Below are 25,278 nucleotides of genomic sequence, written 5' to 3'. Positions count from 1 at the left end.
TAACTTATCATATCTAAATCATTTGTATTTCATTTAGATAATCCAAATTTGATTCATTTTTATTTTTATTTATTTAAAATAATTATTTTGATATGTATAGGATTTAAAATAGAGATAATCTCTTAACTATCATTTTTTCAAAAAATAATTTTTCTATTTAAAAATAATTAATTAAAAATTTTAAACCTAGACTGCTTAAGTAAGATATAGACCATCCAAACTTGATAAACACTATATGATGAGCACGGAACAGAGAGGGGGGTTGTAAGGAAGGGGAAAGAGAGGCAGCAAAGGAACAGAAAAACGTTTTTTATTATTTTAAAACAACAAATTAATGGGTATGAGTAGGATAACTTGTGGGTTGAATGTTGAAACTATTTGAGGGGGAGGGTTCTTATTAGACAGAGTTGTTATGAGTTAGTATTCTAAGAGTACTTAAAAATTTCTCTGCACAAGGATAGATTTTATTGGGTGAGTTATAGACGAGTTAAAAGTTAAGAGACTGAGTTGTAGTGAGTCATGTTTGAATTTTGAAAGATTGAGTTATAAATGAATTAAAAATTTTAAAAAATAAAATATTAATTTTCTTAATATAATATTAATTATTTGTAATAAAACCACACATGTACGTAATAGGGTTTAAAGGAAAAAAAAAACTTTGGTTGAAGTTAAAATCTATCTAAATATAATAAAGATAGGCTTAACATTTTTTCTCCCTTTGCTTACCATTCAACTCTAATCTAACCAATAAACTAAATCCATCTTTTAGTTATACAAAAAATTCATAATTTGAGTTTTCTATAGATAAAAAAATTTGTTAATATTTTTAAAAGTACTTTTTTAAAAATACTTTTTATTAGTTATTTGACTTATTTTGTTGATATATCTCATGTACTCTCTTTTTATTAATTAAAATGCTCTTTTTTAGAAAGACATTTTTTGATGCAAATCAGAAAAGAACAATTAAACGTCCCCCCCCCCCTAAACTTTCAAGTTTTACACCTGCTTTGTTTCATCTGATATAAAAATTTAGGGTTAATCTGTTATCAACAGGAGCGATGTATTTCCAATTGCTATCAGATCTTAAAAGTTGATAACGAAAAGGATAATAAACAAGAAAATGATAATATAAGAAAAAGAAAATAACAATTTAAAATTAATCAAGCATTTTTTCCCAGAAAATTAATCAAGAATTTAAGACATAGTACTATCAGGCCAAAAAAAAAAATTTAAGACATACTACTGAATTATATGTACACATACACATATATAACACATTAGGAACCTAAAAAATGCATTAATTATAAAAAGGTCAGATAGACGGATCAAAAGTTTAGAATATATTAAAAATAATTTTTGGGAATCAACGTTTAAATTAAAAAGTTATTGCCGCTGATGATCTCAAATTTACTGGAGAAATTCATAAAACTATTTTTCGTCTGTTATTTTTAAAATTATTTTTAATCACTCAACAATAAAAGTAATTATCTAAAAAAATCTATATATAGGTATATTAGAATCTTAAGTTAAATTTTTTTTATTATTTTGTAAAAAGATTTGCATTTTTAAAAATAATTTCATAATTAAAAAAGTAAATTTCTTCTTAAATTTGAGTGGGGGATAAACTCTGTCACATTATAGCAGGTGCAAACTTCCGGCAAATAGCAGTCAATATTAGGTGGCAAGTTTCAATATCCCAGTAATTCTCACTCAAGCAATGAATGTTTTAACCAATTTGCTGTGAATTGACATGGAAAAAAATTAATTCACTGTGCAGCAAACATGGAGGTCGGGGGAGTCACTTTGATATATGCTCTTGGATATGAGGGTCCCAACGCTTAGATCCTGGTTAACCATGTCTTTTTTCTTCTTTTCCTTTCTTCGTGAAGGTTAATGTCATCTTCTTTAGCTCGAATGCACTCCATCACATCCCTTGATGAAGATGAACCTGCCCTTTGTCTTCTTTCAGACAATTGAAAAAAGAGGGAGCCCCTGATATTGGAAGCTTGGATTGTATGGTTGAGATGATCATATGTGAAAGTTTGATTTGTGACGATGGAATCCCAAGCTCTGTAAACAGTGACGAATTTCAAAGAGACTTGACGGGTAGCCTGTGAAGGATTTCCTCCACAATTTCTTGGGGAAAACGATCAGACATATTGGCTTAAGCTTGCAAATCTGGACTCTATCCTTGACTCCTCCACTCTTTGGTATAAAAGAAACGAGTAAAGGCACACAGCTGTTATTTATAGAAAAAAATGACTCTAATGGAAAATATTCTAGGAACCTCATCCAATCCTAATTTAATTTAAAAGCTCAAAAGATATGGATAGAAGAGTCGTAGATGAATAATATTACAGCGGCAACTAATAAAAAATATCTTTTAACGGTCCAATTTATCATTTAATTATATAGAAGATTTGTGCATCACTATGGTCAGATTGCAAAACCTCTCACTGACATGATTAAGAAAGATGCTTTCTCATGGACGGCGAGTTCTGAAGATGCTTTTCAAGAACTTAAACAAGCTCTTGTTCAGGTTCCTGTTTTGCATCTGCCAAATTTTTCTAAGAAGTTTGTGGTTGAATGTGATGCTTCATCAACAGGGTTGGGGGCTATCCTACAATAAGAAGATCATCCGATTGCTTTCTATAGCAAGGTCTCTCACTTTGTAAACGTCATAAATCTGCCTCTGACCGTGAGTTGCTAGCTTTAGTTTCAGCTTTGGCAAAATGGAAGCATTATCTTATGGGACGGAAATTTAATGTCCATATCGATCATTTTTGTCTCAAATATCTTCTTAAGCAGCGATTATCTACTCCAGAGCAGCAGAGATTGATCTTGAAGTTACTTCATTTGACTTCACCATTTTGCATAAAACGGGGAGTCCTAACCAAGGAGCTAATGCGTTATCTCAATGTCCCCATTCTGCAGCATTCTTTGATGTTTCCATTCCTCAAGCTTCAGATTTTGATGATCTTCCTCAATTGTTGTAGCAAGATAAGTACATAGCAACACTCATTCAGTCTCTGCAGAATGATCCCAAATCTGTTCCTCATTTTGCTTTGTCCGCTGGGAGACTTTATTATAGAGATAGGGTGATGATACCTGTGCCTTCTGACTTAAGCACTAAACTACTTGCAGAGGCTCCCTCTTCTGCTGTTGGTGGTCATGGGGGCTATGTGAAAACTCTAAAGTGCTTACAGCAACATTTCTTTTGGAAAAATATGAAGAATGATGTGAAAGCCTTTGTGCAGAATTACCATATCTGTAAGCAAAATAAATACATTCCTCAAGCCCTTGGTGATCTGCTGTAACCTTTAGATATTCTAGAGAGCATTTGGGAAGGTATTTCTTTGGACTTTGTGACTTGTTTACCAAAATCTAATGGTTGGGAGGCTATTCCAATGGTGGTGGACAGACTCAGCGAATATTCTCATTTTATTAGGCTGGAAAGATCTTATACAGCAAAGAATATGGCCCAAGTTTTTTGTAAAAAGGTGGTTAGACTCCATGGATTTCTACTTCTATAGTTTCTGATCGAGATCCTATTTTTTTGAGCTCCTTTTGGCAAGAACTGTTCAAGTTGAGTGGCACTCAATTGAGGTACTTCCTATCATCCTGAAACAGATGGTCAAATCGAGGTGGTTAATTGCTACTTAGAATGAGGTGCTTTTGTACTGAGCATCCTAAAACCTGGGGTCAATACTTGCATTGGGCTGAATTTTCTTACAACTCTGGATTCCACTCTTCCTCTGGTTTCACACCTTTTAAAGTGGTGCATGGTCGTGAACCACCTTCTCTTCTGCCTTTCACTAAAGGAGATACAAGGTTAGTGGAGTTAGAGGATTATTTTGAAGAAAGAGATGCAGTCCGCACTGCTATTAAGGACAATTTAGCTTTGGCTCAATCACAGATGAAGCTGCAAGTTGACTCTAAACATCGTGATGTGGAATTTCAACCATGAGATATAGTTTTCTTAAAGATTTAGCCCTACCAACAGCTTTCTTTGTCTAGACACAAATTCTAGAAATTGTCTCCATGATTTTGTGGCCCCTATCCTGTTTTGCAGAAGATTGGTGCGGCAGCTTATGAATTACAATTGCCTCCTGTGACATCCTCTTTTTTTTTTTTTTGGATTCAGGAAATTGTTTGTGATTCATAGTATGTACTTGAAGAATAATGTACAAGGATTTATAAGAGAAACATATATGTGTTTAGAATTAATTTACGTATTACCCCTTGTCTGTGGGTTCAGCTGGCAAGGGAGTTGGACACTTTCACTAAGAAAGAGGGTTTAATCCTTGAGTCAGTCACGACACTGGGGAAAGCATCCTAAAATGGAGATGTCTAGGTTAACTCCTGAGGATATAATATAGGTTTGCTCTGCCCAATATTAGTATCACTTAGGAGGAATCATTCAAGCACCCTAATGAAGTATTTAAAAATATAGATACAGACAAACGTTAAAAGATATATATATGAAATAACTCTTTTAGGCTGGCAAAAGAAGAAGAAATAACTGTTTTAGATATTTGCACACATGATAATATGTTTATATTAGCATATTTGATTATATTTAAAATTTCAATAAATTATATTATCTAAGACAGATTAAAATTTACTTCTAATAGGAATATATTTTTTTATTCATTTTAATGGAATCTGAATTAGAGATGTGAAATTTATGGGGAATAGATGAAATTTTGAAATTAATTATTTATTTCTCCATTTAAGCCTATTATTGATATACTATTTAATTATGATACCCCCATTTAATTTAATATATTCAAACTTCAATTAAGATATTATTCAAATTTAAGGTCAATTATTAATTTCTTCATTTGAATCTTTATTTGAAATTGTATTTATTTATAATTTTTTATTTTATTCACTATATTCAAATCTCAATCAAAATGTTATTTAAATATTATTAATTGAATATATTTGGATCCTATAATCTTATGCCCAACCTATTTTTAAATAAATTGGGTATTATAAGTTTTCAAGAATATAATTGATGATGATGATTGATTGATTGATGATTAGAAAGCTATTAAAATTTTAAAAGATACAGACCAATTCATGAGATTATATATATTATTTGCATAATCATATTTTAATATTTAAATGGCATATAAGATAAATAATAAAATATATAAATGTATGCGTTTGTGTGAGTGGAAAAAAAAACACCAATACACACACACACACACTCTCAATGTTTTATATATTTATATATATATAATTAATAAAATTGTCAAATTCCAATTTAGTAGATTTGTTAGTTAGGGCGGGATTTAGTTAATATTTTTTTGATTTCTCAACATGTTTATTTGTTTTCCATAGTTTATTTGATTATAAATAAAATAATGGTTTGTTTATGGAAAACCTAAACCTAGACTTATCCCTTCTCATCCTTTCCCAATCTTTTTTCCACCAGCCGCCATTCATTCTTCTCTTCTCACATCCTTTGGTTTTTTTTTTTTTTTTGCAAGTGAGTTTTCCACTGTTGATGAGGGTGCTCCATCTTAAAGCCACAAATTCAATTAGGCGGGCAATAGGACAGAGGAGCTTTCATCATTTCTACCATTTCCACAACTCAAATCTTCATTAGTTTTCCTCTTCTAAAAACCGCCCTTTCTTCATTATATTTTATATCCAATCTCTTCCATGTGTCTCTCCCATGCACCACCCCCCATATCATTGTTGGTAGCTTTAATTGAGAGGTTAAAGCATTGCTATTTAACAAGTCCACTGTCACAAGACTTCTATTACGGGCTTGGGAGTAACCGCCGTAAATTTCATGTACGCCGGAGAAACAGGTAACTCTGGATATTCTTTTATATACATGTAAATTGTCTTTTTGTTTTGTGGTTGACTGCTTTGATATTTAATTATATCTATGTGTATTCTAGAAATTTTTATTAGCCTAGAAATAATGAAACTTGTTAAAAGTCATAATAATTAAATTATAATGATATATTCTATTAGCCTCAAACTTATCTATATAATTAAATAAATAGATATATATATGTATATATATACATACTTGGGTGTTGTAGAGGCTGTTGTATAAGAAGTTTGTGAAAGATTTAAATTTTGGATCTTAGTTTAATCTTTTCAGGCATGCTTGTATATGTGACTATGTATTGTTTGAATTGGAACTGTTTTACGTACTATGATATATAATGAAATTATATTTACTGGTCTTGGTATACATTACATTTGCATTCATGAGTGGTTGAGATCAGGAGGAGTTTTGTCCATCTGATTACGTCACCACTCAGTACATAGTAAATTGCACTTTTAGGGCCATTTCTTCTATATTTTTCTTTACCCAGGATTACATTGAAGTTGTACGACATGTGACGCCTCCTTATTGTTTTTCTTTTAAGGAAGGGAGTCATAGTTTGGACTTGAGCTATGTGCTTTTAGCCGAGTACATCTCAAGTACCAGTGAGCTTGGAACCATCCAGTTACATGGATTGATTCTTATTGGACTCTATGTGGAATATGAAATCACAGTATGTGACAAAAAAGAATAGTTTGAAATAAATGTGATATTTCATTAATATGGTTATATAAATATATACATGATTGTAAACGGCTCCATTTTGTCTTGTATGCGATTTGTTTGTGTATGTTGGGATTTCAATAGTTATTGAGATGTTGGATCTCACCTTTTATCTTAATAATTTTCAGGTCTAATCACGTAGAAGTAAAGGGAAGGCACCAGGAAAGTGAGCCTTAAAGGCTCTACTATACACCTCTAGTACCGTGTTTACATTTTAATTGCCATGACGCTAAGACGTCTTTGCTTCAGTTTGCTATCTAAAGTATTTTAAGAACTCAATTCATACTTTAGGTTGTTTGAATATAGTTTGTTGTAGAGTTGGGCTGGTGGTGTTGTGGGATGGAGTACCCTAAGCCAATGAGGTGCGGCTAATAAGCAAATGTTAAGTATGCAAGGTTATTGACTAAGGTGCTACACCTCGAGACTTTAAAGTTCATCCTGTTTTCCATGCCTCACTTTTGAAGCTTGCTCATGGACAAACATCTTCCTGTTCACTTCTCCCTCTACCCACTAATGATGACTGGGAATTTAAACTCGAACCTGAGAAGGTTTTGCATACTCGAGTGAATCATCTACATGATCTTGAATTACTTATCAAGTGGAAGGGTCGTTCTTTTAAAGAATCAAGTTGGGAGACTTATGATGTTATTGCAGGTCAATTTCCTTCTTTCAGCCATGAGGACAAGGCTGCTCTCCAGGGGGAGTATTGATAGGAATCAGCATCCATATCTCGTCTATTCTAGGGAAAAGTGGGACCAAAGGGTAATTTTTAGGTTGGTTATCGATCATGTCATATGTAGGAGTTATAAGCGGTTATGTCTTTTTATTATTATTGAGTTTTTAAGAGTTATTTAGCAGTTGTTGCTGACCTCGATGCTGATTATATCAGCCTATTATGTAAGAACTATAAGAATGTTATGAAGTATTATTAGAAAACTAATCCTCTCTTCTGGAATTTCAGATTATGGTTCTACATTCCCTTTCCCCTCCCCCTATTTTCTCTTCTTTCCTCTCTTCAAACCTTTTCCCTTTCTACGGTCCTGTCACAACATATTGCATACCTTATAAACTGAAATAGTAAGAATTAAGTCTCATCCATATTTATAATAAATTTATAATAAACAGATCACATGCGATCCTAAGTTTCTGGCCAACTACCAGCATGTATACCACAATAGAAGAAATAAACTAACACAAAAACATGATAATGTGTGAATTAATTAAAGATAGTTTGTCTTAAGATGACAATATATGGGAAACAACATAACTTATAGATTGAGGAGACGCCACAAGTCACTAATGTAGCTTTAGTCCGGTTGAGCCTTCCCTGGTGTCCATATTCTAAAGCTTTCGCCTGAAAAATGTTAAATAGCAAGTATGACACAATGTCTATGTCTCAGTAGCTAAATCCCTATCGATAACACACACTAAGATGCACTAGCGAAGTGTTAGGTGCATGGGATGCAGAGAGTTAATAACAATTAATAAATATTTATTTAACAGTTAAACTCACAATAGTTATATAAGTTAGATATTTCTACCAACCTCGTGCAATTGATAATGAGCTCATTTGGAACAGTTTATAAGTAGCTTTTTAATAGTAATTTATGAAATACGAGACAAGTATGTGAGAGGAATTTTGTCTCGACTGACATAAAATTTTCTTACAGAGAATTTCTTAAACCCTCCCAAACAAGCCTAATATCATAAGAGATAATGCACTTTTTATTAATGTGAAGTATACATAAATATCAATAAAGATTCCATGTCATTACAATGCCTGAACCTAAATCCAATCTTATATCCTCCTTATTTTTGCTGACTGAACTTACAAGCTAAGTTATTTCCGTTTGACCGGCTACTCTTACAAGCTCGCCACACGAGTGATGTGAATCAGCCCAAGACTATAAAGCACTCAATGGATGATGGGTTCCCCCTCAAAGAACTAGTGAGGTGTTGAATTTCTCGAACAACTAGTGGGACAATAATAATGATCAACCATAGAGCTCTGTATAGAGGCCAATATTACATGGCAAGTATATAGATTTCAATAACTTCGATAAAATCCCCCACAACCCATCTTAAATGCACATGATTCAAAACATTCAAACGGACATAGATATATATATATATATAAGAACATAACTCATTAAAACTTTAACTCATGCATCATATTATAAAGATAAATTATTTTTAAACTCACTTTATTCAGTTCCTTTCAAAATAATATTCCATAAGACTGTTTGTGCAAATAAAAACTTCATATAAAAGAATTTGATTATAAAATTCACTCATCAGTATGCGCTAAAACATGCAACAGATAAAAATTTAATTACTTGGTCTCCTAGCTAGAAGCTACCAATTAAATAAAAAACGAGGCCTAAACTCAAAAATGCCATAATAGGATTTAGTTACTTAATAATTCGTACCTCCGATCCAACTGTTGGAATTGATGAGTTTAAAGTTACAAATAGGTTGACCAAATTTTAACCTAATCTAATGATTCACAAACTTGTAAATAGCACGTTACTTGAGACTAATCCCTTTCGGGGCATGAAACAATTAAGGAATATCCCCTCTAGTAAGTGCGCTTCCTAAGATTCGAACTTGTATTCTTCTCTTTATGAGGGTAACGCTGTTACCATTTCAACCAACGGCTTGTTGGTTATTCATACACACACATTTATATATATATATATATATATATATGATCATAATTATTTTAATAGCTTATATATATTTAACTTTTGTTAGTTTAATCTTAATAAATATTTACTTAAATTTCAGTGCTAAGAAATTTAGGATATTACAGTTAAGGGAAGCAAAATTAGGCTAATTTCAGTGAAAGAATTGCCATATTGTTTCAAAGAGGAAAAATCAAAGCAATGAGTTGAATGTGGGCCTCCGTTCCCAGGTGACAACAGCAGCGACGCATCCGTTTGTGGGTGACAACAGCAGCGATGAAAAGAATGGATAGGCAGTGGTTAAGTTTGAGTCTTTCATTAAGGGTATTTTGGCCAATTTAAAAATTATAATGGTAAAAATCTCTTTTTTATTTGATTATAATAGGTTTGCATCCCCAATGGGGATTCCCCATTCATCGGTTTTAGAAGTGTAATCCTCTTTACATTATTTAAGGTAATCAAAATTACAAAATATAATTTTTTTTACATTACACAAGCTCAATCAAACGATTGAATCAATCCATTACGATATGATTACATGTAACTCTTCTCATAAAATCCAACCAAACAGTTAAGTGTTTTAAAAGAAAATTTTAATCTAAAATATAAAATGCTGACAGAGTAATTAATGATAGTTTTAGAGAGGTTTTAAATGCATGAGGGAGATGAGAGAACTTTTTTTTACAAAATTCTTTAACAAGAAAAGATAGGTAATTTAAATAATTTAACTAATATTTTTTGCTTGTAAAAAAGGCTTAACTAACGTCTAAGGACAAGAGGGAGTAGATATATAATCATCATATTTATAAATCTAAATCTAAAATACAAGATAAATGCATTATAAGAAGACTTTTATTTAGCACCATGATAATGTTCCCACATCATAGGTCCATGTCTATTTGTTTTAAGGATATGATAAATTTTATAAAATTTAAAACTGATCAATAATATATATATTTTTATCACTTTCAAATTTTCTCTTATTTTGTAGCTGGAGACTAATGTTAAGCACAGAGATTATTAAAGTGGGCTTTGTCTCTCTCAATAAAATTTATTAAACTTAAATATACATAACAATAAATATACTACCCTTTTAAAAAGTTAAACTTCCTCTAATTTTCTTAATAAATGCTGTTATGTAAAAAAATATATTTTTTATTGTAAATGTAAACCATCTTATATGTCAATAATTATTTCCAATATATGAAAAAAATCTCACAACCCATGCATGGTGTGAGTTTCTGACCTGAGTCATAGTATAAATCATACAAGTTTTCACATATCACATTTCATGTGACATCTCCAATTAATGAAAACAATTTTTAAACTTTAAAAAAGCATAAATTTATAAACATTTTTAAAATAAAAAATATTTGCTATATATAATACAATTTCAATAAATTTATCATTGATTCCATTCATAAATAAAAAAATAAAATCAATAGCAAGTTAATATATAAATAATACAATTTATTAAATAAAAATAAAAATCCCATGGGTCGGCAACAAGCACACAAAAAGGATATATGTCAACTTTCTCGGTTAGTAAAAATAGTTTCCAAACTTTTTAAATGTAGACCCATAGTTAAAAAAACATTTAAAATTTTTAAAATAAAAAATGTTTGTTATATCGGATATTGTTTTTTTTTTTTGGCCAACGTGTATATGATATGTTCTAAAAACATACATTATAATGGGACACGTGCTATTTTTTCATCTAAAAAAAAATCCTAAACTTTTAAAGCACAGATCTATAGCTGAAAGAAACAATTCTAAGCATTCTCAAAATAAGACATACTCATATCCTCATATATTTTAAATAAGTTCATCAATTATTAAATAAACATATGGCAAATAAATTCATCATTTGCATAAACATAAAATTAAAATGAATAGCAACTCAATATATAAATGAAACAATTTATCGAAAAAGTAAAATTTGCACAGGTTTACCGCGGCATAAAAAAGAGACATGTTCAGTTTCTTGCTTCGTAAAAACAGTCAGACTTTTCGAGTGTAGAATAACAATCAGACTTTTCGAGTGTAGAACCATAATTACAAAAACATTTAAAGTTTTTAAATTAAGAAATATTTTCTGCATATGATATATTCCAAATAAATTTATCATTAACCTCATATATCAATTGCAAAAAAAAGAAGTGAAATTTGCATCGTTCAACACCATGCAAGAAAAGGGACATATATTCACTTTCCCATTTTGTAAAAACAATCATAGAATATTTAAGTGTAGACCCATATTTTAAAAAAAGCTTGAAATTCTTAAAAGAAGAAATATTTAATACATATATAATATGTTCTAAATAAATTTACCATTAATTTCATATATCAATATAAAAAATCAAATCAATAGCACACTAAAATATAAATAATGTATTTTACCCAAAAAAATAAAATATAAATAATGTAATTTATTTAAAAAGTGAAAATGACATGGGTCTAGGCAAGTACCAAAATGGGCATATGTTCACTTTCCTACTTTAAAAAAATAATTCCTCTGCTTTTATGGCTTATATTTTTTTTTTAGAGATACAATAAACATTGTTAAAATATGAAATATTTGGTATAAAAAATCAATAACAAGACAAGATATAAATAATTAAATTTATTAAAAAAAATGAAAATGCCACCGTCGTTAGTAAAGACAGTTCCTAAACTTTTGAAGCGCATATTCATAGTTAAAACACTCTAAACATTCTTAAAATAAGAAATATTTGCTCTATATGATATATTTTTCATAAAGTTATAATGAATTTCATATATCAATGTAAAAATAAAATTAAGAGCAAGTCAAGATGTAAATAATGCAATTTATTAAAAATTGAAAATACACAAATACAGAACTACTTGCATGTCTTGAAATGACAAATCGCTCACATGTTGATATCTCTTTACTATGAGTTGAATAGATGATCAATTGTTTACAAAGAGTTCTTCTTGAATGAGTGACAAATACGTTCATTACAGTTATGTTTAACAAAACTTACTCATGTAAGGAGCAAAAAATTAGACTAGACACTAAACCGATTGAAATAGTGGTTCAAGAGTCAGTTGTTCAGACCAGGGTCAATTTGGGGTCCAGCCAATCATATTAAAATAGTATAATTTACTTAAAAATAATGAAATATAATAATATTAATAATTACCAATAACAAAACATAAGAAAATATGGCAATAATTTGATTGTAACAAAAACAAAGTATAAAAATATTTGTTATGAATATTATAATATGTGGATGTCCATATCCTCTTCTTCCTCTTCCTCTTCCTCTCAACTTCATCATCAACTCCCACTACTTCCATTAAGCATTAATCTTCCACTACTCCATTACCTTTCCACTATGCCTTTATCTTGTAACTCCCCCCACTCATATTCATATGGTTTATTGTCCACTATCTATCATTTAAGTACAAATGTAACTTATATGTGAGAGTATGCCTATAAATAAGGCATGTCATTGTATTGTGAAGTAAGTGAAGCAAGTAAAGGAATACAATATCATTCCCTCATTTTTGTCTACTTCTCTTCTCCAATCTACTTTCATTGTTGGTTAATTTCATAACACGTTATCAGCACGAGACTCTACCATCAGAGTTCATGGCTTCTAGTTGATGCACGTTGATGTTTTGTTCGTTGAATGAAGATAGCTTGATCCGAACAGTTTGGTAAGATTTTTCCAATTTATTTAAAGCAAATGATGGTTTTGCATATTAACCATATTGATTCAGTGGCAATCGAATATTTTCTTCATCATATTGAGATATGAAAATTTTTATTTTTATTTCTTACTTTTCTTATATTTTCATGATTCTACTATCATTATATTCTTGATTTTGTGATTAGATGGCCAGAAGCCACATCACGTTTTGATGATTATTTGATAACAGACTATCTTGTGGTAGTAACAGATGGCATGACAAAATTGTCACAATTTGATAATCTATATCAAAGTCTTGAAGATTGATGGTTAAAAATGAAACGATACAAAAGAACTTCGTAGTTCTGAAAATTTTGTTATAGTCCGGAAGACTAATATTTGAGAAAATTGATGGTGTGCTATTGAAAGCAAAGAATATATTCATAAGAGTGATAAAGAGTATGATCACATTCTATCAGTGGAACTGATAACTAAAAGGACAATAATCTTGGGGCTTGGCTATTGAATCATAATAGCAGAATTAGTAATAGCCCTGTGATCAATATAATAAAATTATGAATAACTGTTATAATATGACCAGAAGTCATATAGACAAATATGTATCAGTTCATTGAAAAGCAAATGTTAAAGAAAAATGGTTGTGGAATCAAAAAGACCATGTGATATTATGAAAATATCGAAGCTAATTTTAATGCCTAAAGGCAGTAAGTTGTGAAGAAAGATAGATATCCAAAGTATATATAAAAATAGAAAACATATAAGTATATGCCTAGAAGGCTATATGCATAATGTTTAATTTCTACCAGTCTTTAAATTTATCATGATTTGTGATAAACAAATTGTTATAAGAATTTGATATTGTGATATTGATAAATGTGTGATATAAAACTAAATAGATCAAATAGACCCAAAAGTTACTAGTTATATTTTGTTTATTTATATCTTATTTATATGATTTAATTCAATATTAGTTTTGAATATTTTAAATGTATATAGTATGCTGATCAATATTGAAATGTTTTGAACGTTAAGTACTTTACTTTTAAAAGTTCATTTTAAATGTTCTCCATCATTTTTGTGTGTTTTCTATGTGTCTTGCAAGTTAAATCTATGATACTCATAATTATTTGTTATTATGTTAATAATATATTGAAATAGAGTTGTCTTTCATATTCCTCTTAAATTATATAGTTCCTGAAGAACTCGATGTAATAGTATTAATATAGTTCCAGAAGAACTAATACTGAGTTTTCTTTATGAGCAGACAAAGTATTGATAGTGAAAAATATGATCCATAGATCTACATCGCAACTTTGGTTCTCCAAAGAGTGTAAATATTATAGTATAATTGGATTAAAGTCCGTAACTATATATAAACTAGGAAGTACTTGGGCTTCCAAGCAAAAGATAGGTTATTGGCTTTAACCTATTTTATGCTAGCAGCTATTTATGAAATATATGAATAAATGAATCATATTTGAATGACTCAATCTTGAGGGGAAAAACTGTTGAAATACAAATATGAGTTGATATTGGATATATTTTTCATATCAATTTCATAAATGGATATCATCAATCATATATTATATTGAAAAGTTTATTATTGGTAACGAAACATGATACAGTAAACCAGAAGTTTACTGATATAATTAGATTTATTGTTGACATGACTTATTTGATCATCTTAAACTATATAATTATTGAAGATTATGTATTGATATCCATTGAAGAACCAGAAGATTCTTCCAAATAGCCAACATTTTTAAGAATCCGTATATGTTGCTTGTTCTAAAAAAAAATTGATTATAAAATATCACTAGTTATGTTTTTGTTTTCGAGTGGATCACTATATTTCTAGAAATATATATGGGCCCATTTAGAAGCACATAAGCCATACAAGTATTTAATATTTGGTAGATGCATCTATATAAAATGGTAAGATGTGTGATTGATATTAATTTGCAACCTGAAGTTTGCAAGATTATTTAGATAAATATTTCCAGACTATGTGATTCCCAAAACTTGATTTCAAAGATGCTAGTGAATTTATATATCAGGCTTTTAATGTTGAAAAGCCTGCTTAACAAATTGATCTAGCAAAATCATTTGTTGATGCCTCCGTGAATAGCTTGATCAATATTTATGAGAACAAATTTTTCCATTTTAGTGTTGGCATATTTGATATATTGCAGCACTTATAGACATCAAGGCAACAAAATTCTCCCAATGAAATTGGCTTTTGGTCAGGAGTAAGATATTTTCCATCTAAAGATTGAAATGTGCAATATTTATTCTTACCAATCTACCACAATGCATATAGATGGATATTTAAAAGAAAGTTGGGACATATGTTGGGTAAGAACCTCCTTCTTCTTGTTTGTCTCTAAATGGAACAAAACAATGTTCCTTAAAGAAGCAAATGGATTTAGGAGATTTATACTGCATAATTAGTCGATTGTTATTCGATGAAGTTTTCCTAACATAAGGGGGAGAAGTTGAATAACTGGAAAAGAGAAAGCATGGAATGCATTATTACTATCAAATATAGATCCTCAAATATATCAGTATGGACCAGAAGTTCATCAAAATTGCATTCATGAAATGCTACAAAGTATTTTACTGACCTAAATAAAAAAATTTTAAATCTCTTATTCCAGCTGAAAATGCTCCAATTATTTTGAATATTAAGACATGCCAGAAGCATGAGAGGTTAATCGGTTCCAATATATATATCTTGAATAAAGAGGAGCATACAACTTAGAAGTTATATTGAGGAGGCATATACTCTAGAAGAGTGTCAAGACATAACTAATTGTAAAACTCCAGAAGAGGTTCAAGTACTTGAAAAGGAAGAAAGAGATCTCAACAAGTTATGTCACAAAAGAAAAAATGGAACCGAAAAAGGTAAAGTTGTCGACAATGATTTTTCATAAGAATATCACGTGATAAAAAGAGGATCTTACACATAGATCTATCATGCAAAGTAGAGATAAATTTGGCCAAGAAGAAAAGTAAAAAGGAAAATACGTGATGGAAATATTGTTTCGATATGTGAAAATAGGCCTGCAGTCCGAACACATGAAATATAAAGTTTCTATAGAATAGATAGATGTTTATGTGAAAATATAGATTTTCACAAATGATTATGATGAGACATATTACTTTGTGGTGGATATCATTTTGCATATTTGAATAATCTGGCATTATGAAATGTGCCTGCTAGATGACCCCTGGATGAGGATCATTAAATAGTAAAATTTACATGATAATCCTTGAAGGATTCAAAAATATGCCAGGAGCATATATAAGAAAATCTTTCAGTATATAAAATATTATGAAGATTAAAATAATTTCAGTATGTATGATCCATTTTATAGTTTTGAATCAAAATATATGAAATTCCCTGAAGAATTTCACTTGCCAGAAGCATACAATTTAAGTTCTTGAGCACAATGATTAAGTTAAATAAGTTGCCAGAAGCAATCAGGGCATATATGGTATAACTGACTAAGTAAATATCAGTTGAAGAAATGATATAAAAATGATCCAATTTGCCCATGTATTTTTATGAAAAGATCTGAAAGTGAGTTTGCTATAATTGTTTATGTTGATGACATTATTAGAACTCTTGAAGAGCTTACAAAAGCTATAGATTGCTTAAAGAAAGAATTTGAAATGAAGGGCTTGAAAAGAACAAAGTTTTGCTTCGGATTGGAAATTGAATACTTGAGAAATGAAGATTTTTGTGTATCAAATAATTGATATAAGAAAAGCCCTAAAGTATTTTTATATGGATAAATCATATCCATTATATACTTTGATAGTTGTGAGATTTGTGGAGGTGAATAAAGAACTTTATATATTTTGAGAAAGTGATGAAGAACTACTTGGTCCAAAAGTACCAAATCATAGATCCAGAAGTACTATATCATATCTTATCAGTCATGCATGACATCACATATCATTTGCTGTTAACTTACTGGTAAGATATAGTTCTTCACCAAAGACACTGGAATAGAATTCTACATTCTTTCTGATTCACATGCTGGTAATTTCAAATGGAGTATTTATCTCACAATATCCAAAAGATGGTGAAAGATATATCCAGCAAATTCATTCAAATAAAAATCTAGCAGATTTGTTCACCAAGTCACTTTCTATTACAATATTTGAAAAGTGTGTTCATGATATCAGATGTCATAGACTCAAGGATATCAATTGATGTTATCAAGAGGGGGAGTTAATACACGCTGTACTCTTTTTTTCCTTGTTTATGGTTTTTCCCCACTGGGTTTTCCTAGCAAGGTTTTTAATGAGGCAGCATTGAATGGTGTATCAATGAATGTGTACTCTTTTTCTTCTACTAGGTTTTTATCCCACAGGGTTTTTCCTAGTTGAAGTTTTTTAATGAGGCACATATCTTAAATAATGGACATCCAAGGGGGAGTGTTATGAATATTATAATATGTGGATGTCCATATCCTCTTCTTCCTCTTCCTCTTCCTCTCAACTTCATCATCAACTCCCACTACTTCCATTAAGCATTAATCTTCCACTACTCCATTACCTTTCCACCATGCCTTTAATCTTGTAACTCCCCCCACTCATATTCATATGGTTTATTGTCCACTATCTATCATTTAAGTACAAATGTAACTTATATGTGAGAGTATGCCTATAAATAAGGCATGTCATTGTATTGTGAAGTAAGTGAAGCAAGTAAAGGAATACAATATCATTCCCTCATTTTTGTCTACTTCTCTTCTCCAATCTACTTTCATTGTTGGTTAATTTCATAACAATATTGACAATTTTGATCTTTATAGTTCATCATTAACTAAAATTAATAATCATTGATAACAAAATTATCATTAAAATTTATTTAAGTCTATAGTGGCTGAGATATTAGGAGTTAAATGAGAAAAAATAGGACCAATAACAGCATAATCATCCAAATTGGTTTATTACCGGTTCACACTGGTTTTAGTTCGCTACCAATTCAACTCCCTCCTAGTTTAATATTCAAACCGAACCGGACTACTGACAAGTTTACCCGTTGAACTGGCTGGTTCGATCCGGTTTTTTATTCTATGCTAATTTGATCCTTGCATCACACAGGTCATAAATTTTATTATTTATTAACGTAGAAAATTTGAATTTAAAATCATTTCATACATTAATAATTATTTATATTTTAAAGTATAAAAAATTAGATGCGTGGGCACCTATAATGTTGATATATAATATAGACAAATCAATTAGATTGTGTAATGGTACCCAGCTCACTGTCAACCACTTAGCGAGAGTCAATATCAAAGCATAATGAACGGTGAATTGTATTTGCCTTGGCTGCTGGTCCTGAAAAACATATGCCAAGAAATTTTGGAAGAAACATTATGGAACATTATTTTTTAGAATTTAGAAAGTTTGTGAATTATTTTATAAGTTAAGTGATAAGACCCCAGTGAAATTCAAGTTGAGAAACGTGGCAGAGAAGAATAAGGAATTCGAACGGCTAATTTACTGCTGATTCCTTGATATTTTGTTTTGTTCCTATTCTTTCGGTTTAATTCTGTTAATGGAGAAATAAGTGGGATACTCCTACTTCAACTTACGGGTAGTTTAGATCTTTTATCTCATCCTACTTTTACTCTATGTACAACTTATAAATAGGCCCTTTTGCCTCATGAATAAATCATCGTCATTTTTCAGAGAGTATTTAACCTTTGTGGAGATTCTCCCTGGTCTATTTCTGAGTAAGGGCCTGTTTGGTTTGAGGGGAGGGGAGGGGAGGGGGAGTTTCATCCTCACCTTGTTTGGTTTGATTAAAAAGGAAGGGAGGGGAGGGTATTTAATGATCCCTTGTTTGGTTCAAGGAGGGGAGGGGAGGGATAGTAATAATCAATTTACCATTTTACCCTTAGATATTAGTTTATGTTTTTTATTGATATATTATATAAATTAATTTACATCTTAATTCAAATTATATAATTTAATAAAAATTCAGTCTTATCATGTTAATATGTGTATTAAAAAATTGGTATAGTAATTTTTTATTCTAATTAATATAATAATATATTTAAAATAATCAAATTAACAAATTTTATATGCTCTAAGAAAAATGAAATTTTATTTTCTTTAAGCTATCTTTTTTTCCAGCTTTAAAATATATTTAATAAATAATATATTTATAAAAAACAATTAATTTTTTATTTAAATAATTTTTTATTTTTAAATAATTTTTATAATATTTTTAATTATAATAATGTATTTATTTTTTTATTTTTTACTTAGGATAATATATTTTTTATTTGAAATAAATATTATAATAATATATTTTATGGGTAGAAGTGGAATATTAAAAAAACCATAAGGGTATAATGGTCCAAAATTTTGGCTCCCTTCCAAAAACCCCCAATTTGGAGGGAGCCAAAATGGGGGGAGGGAGGGGCCCCTCTAAAATTTTTAACCAAATGAGGGGAGGGGCTCATTTCCCTCCCTCCCCTCCCCTCCAACCAAACACACCCCTAAGAGTGAAATTCTTGCCTTACTTATAGATAAAAGAATTAGTCTTATTTATTATTTTCTCTTAGCCTACTACCTGCCCATCCAGTCTTTGTCATCTTTGGGATCAGAGCCATGGTTGAAAGCAGATCATCACTCCACCCTCCACAACAACTAGAGAATTCATTTGCCAACGAGAACAATCCCTTAGTCACCATCACTAAGCGCCTTCAAACTCTAGAAGTTTTGGCTGACAGGGTAGCTAACTTGGAGGCATTGTCTGATTGCAATCAAAGAAGAGGACAATATCACTCATACTGGGAAGCCAATAGCGAGGATGATCCTGATTCAACTTTTTGTCGCCATATGCCCTATACGAAGATTGATTTTCTGAAATTCAGTGGTGGGGATCCTAGAGGTTGGGTCTTGAAAGCTGAGAAATACTTCAAGTACTATGAAACTCTAAAAGAAATCAAGGTAGATGTTGCATCCATGTACCTAGAAGGGGATGCATTGGATCTCTTCTCCTAGATAAATGGGGAGCGAACAGTGGTGTATTGGAATGAGTTGGTCAAGGCTCTCCAGGAATATTATGGGCCGCCGGAGTACCAGAACCCTGATGAGTACCTGTGCAATATTTGGCAGATGGGAACGATGGCCGAATATCGAGCAGAATTTGCCAGGCGATCTGCTCACATTAAAAATTGGCCCGAGCATTGTCTAATAGGAGTGTTCATTAATGGGTTGAAGGAAGAGCTTAAGGCAGATGTTCGGATTCATAAACCATGCACAGTGTATAGGGCAACTAGCTTAGCACTCGAATATGAGAAGAAGCTCAAATCTGTTGTGGGGCCCAAGCTCACTTACTCTTCTGGTTAGAATAGGCCCACTACCCAGTCCTACAATGCATGTGAGCCGAAGATGAATTCAATAGATGCATACCAAGCAGTGATTGGTTTATCATTAGGCACGAGACTAGTACACTCGACCGCGACCATAGAATACCAATGCCGTCAGAAAAAAGGGTTGTGTTTCAGGTGCAGTGACCCTTTCTGGCCTAGTCATCATTGTGCTGGGTCGTTCTCATTGATGAAAATTGCCAAAGAGGGCGAAGAGGTGATGCCCCCACTAATCGAGGAACTCAACGCTAATACAGTGGTTGTTAATGTGAAAATATCTTTCAATGCAATTCTGGGCAAATCTTTGGCCTCAACTATGCGGCTACAAGGAATATTGCATGGTAGAAATATTCTCATCCTAGTTGATAGCAGATCAACACACAATTTTGTATCTGAGGCAATTGTGTCAGAATTGCAGTTACCAGTGCAGCAAGTTCAGTCTTTTGGAGTTCAGATTGGGAATGGTAGCACAGTAAGGTCTAACCAAGTATGCCCGGGTTTGGAGGTGACCGTTTCTGATTTAATCATCAAACAAGACTTTTTCCCTTTCTCGCTAAGGGGGACCGATTTAGTTCTAGGAATTAAATGGTTAGCCTCCTTGAATACAATTCAAGCTAACTGGAATGACATGTTTATGATATTTTGGGTAAATAGGAAGAAGTATCAACTGCAAGGGGTGACCTGCAATCCGAAAACCGATGTGTAATTGCACAGCTTAGTAGTGACACAGGGACCTGATGAGACCGAGACCTTGAACATCTATTCCATCTGCTATGAATTCCCCAACATATTCGCAGAACCATCATCTCTATGCCCAGCAAGGGGCCACTACCACTCTATTTATCTCAAGGGGGATGCAGTTCCCCCAAACTTGAGACCTTACTGTTATCCACATTCATAAAAGAATGAGATTGACACTCAAGTCACAGATTTGCTAAAAAAGGGTTTTATTAGACCCAGTACCAGCCCATTTGTGAGTCCTGTTATGTTGGTGAGTAAAAAGGACGCTTCATGGCGCCTTTGTATTGACTACCGCTTCTTAAACCAAATCACTATCCCAAATAAGTACCCTATCCCAAATGTAGATGAGTTACTAGATGAATTACAAGGTGTTGTTAATTTTTTGAAAATAGACTTATGGTCTAGTTATCATCAAATACTGGTTCTGCCTTCTAACATTCACAAGATTACATTTTGAACTCATTTTGGGCATTATGAATTTGTAGTCATGCCCTTTGGACTTACTAATGCCCTTGCAACTTTTCAATCCATCATAAATGATTTGTTTTGACCTTATTTGAGGAAATTTGTATTGGTGTTTTTTGATGATATACCGGTATACAGTCCCAACGCTCACCAACATTTAGAGCACCTTCGAATTCCAGGTTTTACAGACACATTCCTTCTACGCTAATGCAAAAAAGTGCTTGTTGGGACAGATACAGATTGATTACTTGGGGCACATTGTCACTAAAAATGGAGTAGAGGTCGTGCCTGGAAAGATTGCAGTAGTTATTAACTGGCCTCCTCCAGCAAATGTCAAGGAGTTGAGGGGTTTTCTTAGCCTCACTGGCTACTATCGACGCTTTGTGAAGAATTATGGGCTAATTGCACGCCCATTAATATAACTGACCAAGAAAGGTGCTTTCCCCTGGATAGAATAGGCCCAAACAGCTTTTGATACATTAAAACATGCTTTGACCACCACGCCAGTTTTGAGGCTGCTAGACTTTAACCTTCCATTCACAGTAGAGTGTGATGCATCCATGGATGGGATAGGAGCAGTACTGATACAAGAAGGGCATCCAATTGCCTATTACAGCAAAGGATTCTCTTTTTCCAACCGATTCAAGTCAGCTTATGACCGAGAATTGTTGGCACTGGTTCTTGCCATTTAGAAGTGACAGCACTACCTCTTAGGCCACCATTTCACAATCCTCACTGACTACTGCAACTTGAAGCATTTAATGGAACAGAAAATTGTCACTAATTCCCAACAGCAACTCCTCATTAAGCTACTTCCCTTTGATTTCACCATCATATATAAATCAGGGAAAAACAATGTAGCAGCAGATTCACTTTCGAGGAAGCCACAACAAATTGATTTTTTCCGATTGGTAGTCCTTATGGTGGATGATATTGCCCAATTATCGCAAGCTTTATTGGAGGATCCTAAAAGCAGACCCATTATTGAGGATTTACCACAAAATCCAGATCCCACTTCTGATTTTAGCTTGGTTAATGGTCGGTTATATTATAAAGCAAGGCTGGTCATCCCTAACCAAGCTGAGCTACGTAATAAGCTACTAGAGGAGGCTCATGCTACACCCATAAGTAGCCATGGGGGTTACTTAAAAACACTAAAAAGGTTGAGTGCTCATTTGCATTGGCGGGGAATGAAAAACGATGTCAAGCACTTCATCCAGAGGTGCGATACTTGCCAGCAAAGCAAATACCACATGTTAGCTCCTGTTTGAGTTCTTCAGCCTCTCCCTATCCCAATGCGCATTTGGGAGGATATATCACATGATTTCATCTCTGGTCTACCAAAATCTCAAGGTTATGATGTGATTTTAGTGGTGGTTAATCAATTGACTAAATATGCTCACTTCATGCCTTTGTCCCATCCTTACACTACTAAGCTATTTTGCAAGGAAATAGTCTGCCTCCACGGCATGCCTCACTCTATAGTCTCTGATCGTGATTCTTTCTTCTTGAGTGGACTCTGGCAAGAATTATTCCGCCTAAGCCAAACCCGCTTAAACATGAGCACAGTCTACCATCCTTAGTCAGATGGTCAAACAGAGGTAGTCAACAGATGTTTGGAGACGTACTTAAGGTGTTTTGCACATGAACAACCAAGGAGGTGGAGTGACTACCTTTGCTGGGCTGAATATTCTTTCAACACCAGTTATCATGTATCAGCTAGAAACACACCGTTCAAACTTGTATATGGAAGAGAACCCCCTCCACTTGTTCCATATGTCAAAGGCAAAACAGTAGTTGCAGAATTAGAAGAGCAGTTGGAACTTCGGGATGACATGTTGAGGATCTTGCGTGACAACTTGTTGAAAGCTCAAAATCGCATGAAGGTTCAGGCAGACCGCCACCGTTGTGACCTTCAATTTGCACCGGGGGATGTGGTGTGGTTAAGACTACAACCATACCGTCAGAAAACATTAGCTCGAAGAAAGTTTGAGAAGCTATCTCCTGGGTTTTTTGGTCCCATACAAGATACTCCGTTGAATTGGGTAGGTTGCTTATGAACTGGAGCTCCATTCATCGGGCAAAATTCACCCCATTTGTCATGTATCTTTGCTGAGGCCAGCAACGGGGCAGAATCTGCGGCCCACTCCAGCTCCATTACCCCTGTCTTCGGACATGGAGTTGATGCTCTCCCCCTCAAAAGTGCCGCAACACCGCTGGATGTCTAACAAATGATCTAGAATTATTAATCCAATAGGTTGACTGACCATTAGAGGACGCTACTTGGGAAGACTATGATCTACTGGTGGCACAATTCAAGTTGACTTATTCTAAGAGGAAGAAACATGGCAGAGAAGCATAAGGAATTCAAACGGCTAATTTACTGCTGATTCCTTGATATTTTGTTTTGTTCCAATTCGTTCGGTCTAATTCTGTTAATGGAGAAATAAGTGGGATACTCCTACTTCAACTTAGGGGTAATTTAGATCTTTTATCTCATTTGATATTCTGTTTAATTATTTTCCTACTTTCACTCTCTGCACAACCTATAAATAGACCCTTTTGCCTCGTGAATAAATCATCGTCATTTTTCAGAGAGTATTTAACTTTTGTGGAGATTCTCCTCGGTCTATTTCTGAGTAAGAGTGAGATTCTTGCCTTACTTATAGACAGAAGAATTAGTCTTATTTATTATTTTCTCTTAGCCTACTATCTGCTCGTTCGGTCTTTATCATTAAGAAAGCTAATTGAGGTTTAAAAAAAATCCTTATTTTATGAAATTAAAGTCTATTTTCCTGAATAATTCAAGAAAAATAATTCAGAATTTATTTTTGCCATTAAAATTCAGAGAAACTGCCTTGTAAGGTAAAGAAGGTCATTGAAGAAGAAAATCCTTGTAAAGCATTAAATTCTTGAAATTATTTGGTGTTTTAGAATAATGGCTAAGGGATGAAACTAAGAACGAGCTTTATGCTCAAGGGTAAAATGGTCATTAGGCATTTTGAAACACAAACAACCATCTTCGCTTCATTTGCTCAACCTACAACCAGAGAGAGAAAAAGCTAGAGAAAGAAAAGAGAAAACGAGAGGAAGACGGAGGCTCAAGATCTCACATGCAAGCTTAAATATGGATAGAGGTGCGTCCTTTAAACATCATCTCATATTTGTTTTCTTCAGTTGCTACACATTGGGAAACAAAATGATGTTTGAAATCTGGTTTTAGAGAGAGAAAATCAAGATTTGATCAAAAACTTAAGAGAAAAGTTGTTAAGTGATGAATAGAGGTTGTATTGATTATGTTTGATGGATTGCATGTTGTTGGCCGAGTGGTTTGAGTCCATTTCTCAAATCTGGAAAATTTCAGCGTTGATGAGGTCGCTGTTCAGAAATTTTGAGGCTAGTTTTTTTATATTCCGATAAAGGTTAGGGTTAAACTGTTGTATACATGAATGTTGTAAGCCTGGGTTTAGATTTTTATATTTTAGCCCAATTTAATTGGAGTTTTCCTTTAGTGAAAAAAAATACTTTTGGAGTTCCCCATCTAATTTTGTGCACGGTTCACAAATAAAAATAAAACTCACGTTTGGGTTTCAAAACATCTAAAATGAGGATTTTTGACCCTGATGTTCACCGAACTGCCTTCTTGCTTGTTCATGAGGTAAGCCATGATGCTGCACAGAAGGGGACAAAAAACCAAACTGGAGAAATCAAACAATGGAGCACAAGTTTGA

General features: G+C 32.5%; 1 protein-coding gene across 1 annotated transcript; it reads left to right on the top strand.

Moving 5' to 3' along the window:
• The first annotated feature begins 22,842 nt into the window (after positions 1-22,842).
• Positions 22,843-23,607, top strand: LOC114740487 (uncharacterized). The gene is made up of 2 exons (XM_028928642.1): positions 22,843-23,069; positions 23,253-23,607. Exons 1-2 carry the CDS (start codon positions 22,843-22,845, stop codon positions 23,605-23,607), a joined length of 582 nt encoding a protein of 193 aa, XP_028784475.1.
• Positions 23,608-25,278: the final 1,671 nt, after the last annotated feature.

This window comes from Neltuma alba, unplaced genomic scaffold, assembly GCF_004799145.2.
Source record: "Neltuma alba isolate B1F8T4 unplaced genomic scaffold, ASM479914v2 tig00003162_pilon, whole genome shotgun sequence".
In the NCBI taxonomy this organism is placed as follows: domain Eukaryota; kingdom Viridiplantae; phylum Streptophyta; class Magnoliopsida; order Fabales; family Fabaceae; genus Neltuma; species Neltuma alba.
This window is presented reverse-complemented; position numbering and strand designations above follow the sequence as displayed.

Bases quoted from the DNA above. Each gene is read 5' to 3' on its own strand.
- LOC114740487 (XM_028928642.1), top strand. From the start codon at position 22,843: ATGCGCATTTGGGAGGATATATCACATGATTTCATCTCTGGTCTACCA. The intron at 23,070-23,252 runs GCAAGAATTATT...TTTCAACACCAG, and splicing joins TTCTTCTTGAGTGGACTCTG to TTATCATGTATCAGCTAGAA.